The 7,109-nt window shown below is 37.3% G+C and overlaps 1 protein-coding gene across 1 annotated transcript in view; it reads right to left on the reverse strand.

Moving 5' to 3' along the window:
* Positions 1–1,384: 1,384 nt before the first annotated feature.
* The window catches only part of PDZD8 (PDZ domain containing 8), a 103,752-nt gene continuing 98,027 nt past the window's right edge, over positions 1,385–7,109 (reverse strand). The window contains exon 5 of the mRNA XM_017871272.1: positions 1,385–4,220. Coding sequence (XP_017726761.1) covers positions 2,017–4,220 — 2,204 coding nt within the window. The 3' untranslated portion in view covers positions 1,385–2,016. The remainder of the gene's footprint in view (positions 4,221–7,109) is intronic.

Genomic DNA, 7,109 nt, shown 5'->3' on the forward strand with positions numbered 1-7,109 from the left:
ACTCGGGAGGCTGAGGCAGGAGAACGCTGTGAACCCCGGAGGCGGAGCTTGCAGTGAGCCGAGATCATGCCACTGCACTCCAGCCTGGGAGACAGCGAGACCCCATCTCAAAAAAAAAAAAAAAAAAAGAGATCACGCTTAAATAAGTAATGAAGTATACTGGATGTTTTTGTTATAAACTTGGCTAAGAAAGGTATTTAGTACCTGAAATTTTCACTTCCTAAAGTAACAAAAGGCATGAGACTTGGCTATTGATTTTAAAGTGGAATAACTTTTCTACCCTCAAAATGTCTTTCTCATTCATATAAATAATGCCTTTTACTTGTATATCTTTTTACTGTTCAAAGCACTTTTGCAGTTATGCTATTGTTTTCCTCACAACAATACTGTGAGGGAGGGAAAAGTATTATTATTCCCATTTTAGAGATGGGTAAACTGTGGGATGGAGTCCTTTTGTAACTGCCTATGCTTGCACAGTTCGTTAATGGAAGGGCTTGAACTTAAACTCTTTTATGGAGTCCTGGACTCTAGACCTGGGCCCCAATCCTTAATATTACACCATGCGTTTTCCTGCCAGCAATAAAAGCTGCTCCATCTAGTTTTAAACTCATGTCAGTTTCACTATATAGCAATCATCATAGCAGTTACCTACACAAGGGACAAACATATACTTGTCTATTTTATAGATATATAACAGACTGAAACTATTAAGGTACCCCAACAGTAGTCAAGCCTACTTGTTTTCCCTCAGTCATGTGTTACTGGGATCCATAAAATGGACCCAGTATATCTTCACTTTTCGAGAACTGGTCCCAATTCCTGTGTATGAATACTGTCTGTCTGTTTTTCTCATTCTTTTCTTAATGAATACTTACTACAGAAGTATTCAGAATGATCACCATTCCTTTACGACTGTAAGACGCCAAAGCAATAAGTATATTGTGCATGATTCCTTTCCTTCACAGAATACTCCTACATTAAAATGTTTCTAAAACAAAACCAGCCCAAACTAGTTATCAACACAGTCATTTTAAAGAGTCCTCCAAAACTTTAAATACCCTTTCACATGCTTTATTTCCTATGGGAGAACTGATAAGGAAAATTATCATAGATGTTTAAACTTTTAATCATAAAATTTAAATTTCCATTTAAAAGGAAAGCATCAATATTTTAAAAGATTATATTTCAAAATGCTATGTTACTATTTGTCAGTAATTAAGTCTTGTTATCCTCTCTACAAAATTCTTGACCAACTGCATTCTACATTTATTTCCTATTACATTGTCTTTCAGTGTAAGCTCTTCAAATTAATCACCATGTTTACCATACAGCTGCACAAAAGCTTTAGAAAAAAATTTCACAGAAGTATTGAAAGCAAGCAATATATGTAAAAAAAAATTTTTTTTTAAAACTCAATCAGCATAACAGACTAAAGCTGCAGCATCTGCTTTCATGTTATGTTTGGCAAAATAAAACAAAAGCACCCCAAACCCCAATATAACAAAATCTCAAGCAAGTAGAGACGATAAACTTCCTAACACAAAAGAAAGATTCAAAAACCTGTTCCCTCAATGATTGCTGTTGTCAATTTGGGCATGCAGCAAATTTGTTATAACCATGATGGAAATGAAAATATTTTAAGAATCTAGACAGTATTCTATTTAACACTAATTCAAAAACCAAGAGGAAGGAAAATAACACAAGGGAACACCATACATACATAAACATGAAAAGTTAGCTTATATTACATAATTAGAAAAGTTAAAAATAAATTAGTAAAAATAAATTCCCAGTATAAACCCAAAAAAGCATAGCTATAAATGCAATCCAAAACAACCAATTAGTAAGCTGGTCATGTTTTTACTGGAAAACAACCTTTTTCATTTTTGTTCTTACACAGGCAAGTAACTGGAGAAGCAGACCAGAGTGCATAAGAGGATTTAAACATGGTTGTATCTGTGGTACTTTAGATGCAACTTTACCCCGTTCATTTGAAAGTTTAAATAGACCTGTCTGCTACACAGACTCGGATGGGCCAAATAAGTCATCTGATATGCTGCTGAATGGCTGAGAGTCTATTAGCTGGCTTATTTCATTATCAAGGTCTTCTTCTGTATCATCTGTGTACTTGCTTATTTTTTTGGAGTGCTGGTCTAAAGATAGACTTTCTAAAGTTTCTATATCTTCAATGCCTGCTCTGTAGTGGATCATAAGAAGTGTTAGAGCTTGTAGCCTTTCACCTGATTTTGCTAAGGCAGCAGAAAGAAGTGATTTTTTCCTTGTGTCAGTTGTCTCTTTTTCTTCTCTAACAAGAGAATTATTGTGTTCCAACTCCTGATCAATTTCATTCTGTAGCTTATCCAACATGAACTCTAGTTTCTGGATCCTTTCCTCTGTAGGCAAGCCCCTGTACAGATCACGACCAATTTCTTTAACTGCAATGAAAACACTGTCATCCAGACCACCCTCTTTTCTCACTAACTTTATTCCTGTGCTGTTTCCCCGTTTAGAAGGACTGTTTGGACCACAGACCTCCGTGTCACTGCCTTCATTGTCTGACGTGTTGGGTGTGTGTTTTGGTGAAGGTTCTACGAGATCGGTTCCTGGTTCAGAAAGGCGAGTTTTTGAGACTTGACGCAAATTTAATAAACGAGAACTAGTATTGATAATATGCCTTGTCAAACCTGTTGTTTTATTGACTGACTTGCTAGCTTCAGCATCAACACGAGGAGGCAGGCCTAAGAGGGTTTCCTGTCCTTCCAGCCTAAGGTTTTTCAGGGTCCTGTCTATTCGCCTGTCAGTTGCTCCACAAACAGAAGTCTCAGCTAGACACTTTTCTTGACATTTTTTATGGCAAACATAAGCACAAAACATACACTGGGAAGCTGCTTTAGTCCAAACTTTTTTCTTACAGTAGTCACACCATGTTGGGTTCTGGAACTGAGTATCCTGGAAACTGTGTTTGTTTTCTGTTAAACCCATCTGTCCAACAAATTGCTCCTCTTTAGGGAGAACAGAAACTTCTTCAACCAAATGGGGTTCTTTTTCTTTCTCTACGTTAGTAACTACATGGTGGTCTGATTCTCCTTCTTTCAAATATTTGAAGTGAATAGTAATGTCACCATAGCAAAATTTGTCATTGAATCCCTTTTGCATACTCAGATTACGCAGAGCAGTTCTAGTGACTATTGCCTTAGGTGAGGGGGCTTCCAGTCTCAATTTGGAAAGGTATTCCATGTTTGATGTAGCTAGGCATCCTAAAGCCACATCTTCAAGTTTTAAACTAACATGCCCCAAACAGATGAGACCTCCCAACTTAAAAGGATCCCTGCACCACAGTGCAATGTTTAGGTACCTGTGACAGGCTTCTATGTCAAACAAACAGGATGCTCTGGTTCTTGTCCATTTTCCTAGCTTATTACGATAAAGAATTTCTGATGATTCCCATGTTTGACGGTCATCCGAACTGTCCTTAGTAGGGCAGGAAGTTTCTGAAGTGACATCTTTGGCCACTTCTTGCTTTGCTAAAAATTGCTTAGATGCAGCTGCATCATCTATGGGATCCACATTTTTTGCTTGCTTTTCAGCAGATTTATCTACAAGAGGAGGCGGCGGCACCTTCTCTGGCTTTTCAACAAGAACATCTGGTTCTGCCTGATTTGGAGCATCAGTGGAAGGCAAAGGAACTTTCACTTGTGGTCGTGGTGGCACGGGTGGTTTGAAAGTGGATCCTTGGGTGGGTTTTGACACTTGTGCTGGGTCTGTTATCTCAGAAGTTTTTAGGGGTGGAGGTTTATTTCCATCTTTGGACTGAATTTTTGGTGGTAGTGGGTGACTTCCTACAGCTAATTTACGGTTTAAAACTGGTGATATAGCTCCAAGGGGTTTAATAGAAAGTGTTGTTGGAGTACGTTTGGGACTGTGACTTAATGATTGTGCCTCATCTTTGAACTCATTTTGTGCTCTGACATCACTTGCCAAGTCTTCAAATTCAGAATCCAGCTCTCTACTTTCAGTATCTACTGTCAACCCGGCAGCTTCCTCTTCGTAAGCTGATTGGCATGAGCTTGACAAAAAGTTTTCTTCCAACTGGCCAAAGTTATCTTGCAGCACTGCACCTTGATTACTCTGGCCAACAGGCCTTTCATAGTACACCAGGACTCGGTCACCAGCCTGTTTGATAAGCTTCAATACTTGCAGTGTTGATGTAATTTTCACACCTGGTTTAAGATTTTAAAAGGGAAAACATGTAAATTACTGCAAGAGAAATTACCACATTTGTTAAATATATTTAATTAAATATATATAATTGCCATTACCTCTGGTTATTTAACTAATAGAAGAGTAATAGGAAAACCTCAACAATATCTTATTTGGCTTTTTGACGAATTGGTGTGCTAATTCTCAAACCCTGAATGTGCTGATGTCCTGGAGATGTTTATCTTTTCAAACCAGATGATGACACAGGATCCCTAAAAGAGTGCCACGATGCTAATTCCTAATTACTTTTTATCTCTTCGTAGGTTAGATGACATCTCTCAGTTTGAACTGAAGAAGTGAACAGAGGGAGATCTATTTAAAGGCTTCTATTAATGGCTATGTCAGACTTAGGGAAAGCTGTGATTCCACTGAAGGAAATTCTAAAATACTCCAGGGATTACAAGACATATGATGAAAGATTCAAATTAAGAGACCAGTGCTTGAAAATAATGTAGCAAAATACTATACTATGAATAACATACTTTTACAGATTCTTTTTATCAACCCTATCCATCCCATTCATCTTTTTCAAAACCAGAAAGAACAAGTAAGGGATAAACTACTTTGAAGTTAAGTAAGTTGGTTACTATCTGCATCTGTAATATCTATGTTAAGTTTTGATTTTTCTAATTTTTTAATTGTTACACGTAGTTTAAAATTCGAAAGGTATAAAAAGATGTACAGTAAAAAATATTCTTTCCACTTCTATCTCCCAGACATACTGTCACTTCCCTGACCTTAGTAGCTTCTAGTGTATTCTTCTATAGATATTCTAGGTGTGTTAGCACTGAAAGGTGCTACTTGTTTCCTGTCACTCTTCCCACACTCTCTAAAATAGCACTTGCCCAAGCTATCCCTTTATGTAGAACTTAGAGAAAGAATAAGAAGGCTCTTTGTTTTCCAAAGATCTTCGGGCCATCCTAATATATCTAAGTAATACCACCCCCTTCTCATAACTTGACTTCAGGGTTCCTCAACCTGTGTCCTCTTACATTAGCTGTTTGGGAAGATCAGGCTTTAGACTCAGTCATTACTTGGAATTTGTCCACATCAAAGATCTTTCATTTTCAATTATTCTCTGATCACAATCTCCTATTTTTCACCTCTTACAATCCTGTCTGCTTACTACTTCTAGGCAACTTCCCGGCCCAATCATTCCTCTTTTCTTCTCATAGTCCTGTTAGTCTCCTGATACCACTTGCTCTTCTATCCAACCCTATGTCTCAAGATTACAGTGATGTTCTTACCAATATTTTATTGTCTTGTCCTTGTGTTTTTTAATCCCCAGCTTTACTAGCCCCACTATTGCCCTTTCCTGCTCTTGGGCTTGCCACCTGGATCTGTATGAAGTTAGCCATCCATCTTTGGCAAGGTGTTCAGGGCTGCTTAGCATTCTTTTGATTGGTCTCTAAACAACTAAGTCTCTCAAACATCAGCTGCAAACCTTTCCTGTTTGCCTAGAGTCTACTCACCCTACTCTCTTTTACTCTATGAATGATATCACCTTATTTGCCAAAAAGATCAATATGAAGCTACCTTTTCTCCCTACCAATCATTTTTAGTATTATCTTCAGAGGAGAAAGTATCCCTCTATTTGTATACTTACTTTGGATCCAATCCTATCTCCTTGCTGACTTTGCTCTATCAATTATCCTTATACTTTTTCTTCCTTCCTGCTTTTCTTTAAAATTTTTTTCTTTGTTTCCACAACACTTTACACAATTGGTTCTGATCATCTCTCCTCTAGTTTCTTTTTCTCCACCTATACCACATGCACCTTATATGCAACTGTTACCAAAGTTTGGCACTAGTTCTCTCACCCTTTTTTGCTTTCTCCCTGGTAAATTACAGCTACTCCAGTAGTTTCAAAAACTATCAACTTTTTCTTTGGTTTCCCTTCTTCACTCTAGTTCTACATTCCCAACTACTGGACTTCACCACCTGGACGTTCCTTTGGGACTAAATTTTCAGCAGAGCTAAAACCTTTCTTTGATTGTCTCTCTGTCCTCACTACTATCAATTAACTTGCCACTCCCAGTTAACTTAATCTGAATCCTAGGGATAGCTGACTCCCTAGAAACATTCAGCTGTCAACTCAAACTTGTGATTTCAGCCCATTTTCCTTCCCTGATCAGATCCTCCTGATAACTGGCCTTCACTTGAGCAATAAACAGCCCTTTACTACAATCTCTCACTCAGACCTTCCCTACTTTAAACACCAAACATATTGCTACCAAATTTTCCTAAAGCTTTTGCCCCTTTAGCCTACAAACTTATCACACGGAAATTCAGAGCTTTCTAATATGGTGCTTCATTATTTATCTAGCGTTAAGTTCTACTATGTCCTTCTAACCACACTATGTCTCAGCAAAATTATAGTTTGACATACGCATAAATGAAAAATGAGTCCATCTAATGATCTACAGTAGGTAAAAACTTCAACTCAATCTGAACTCATTTTTTATGACTAAAAATCTGCCCTCGTCTCATCTATTCCTCAGTCATCAGGTGTTTTGTGGAGATGGCCATTGTGACTCTCTCTCAGGAATACACCATTCAAGTCTGGATTTTTCTTTTGGAATATTTCAAACATACTCAAAAGTTGAGGAAACAGTAAAGTGAATTCCATTTTGAGTTTCAAATATAATATTCTGCCAATCTTATTTCAACTATCATCAATTATATACCCATAAAATGAATCAAGCTATATAAAATGTTTTGAAAATATCTGTTGACATGGGCAAAGTTTACAACATGCTGAAAGAAATAAAGACTATTACAAAATGCAGTTTAGAAATTTTGTTTCCTAAACAAAACTGGGAAAAGCATATATTTATGTACAGAAAAGA

The sequence above is a fragment of the Rhinopithecus bieti genome, unplaced genomic scaffold (genome assembly GCF_001698545.2).
Source record: "Rhinopithecus bieti isolate Rb0 unplaced genomic scaffold, ASM169854v2 scaffold_5982, whole genome shotgun sequence".
Classification (NCBI taxonomy): domain Eukaryota; kingdom Metazoa; phylum Chordata; class Mammalia; order Primates; family Cercopithecidae; genus Rhinopithecus; species Rhinopithecus bieti.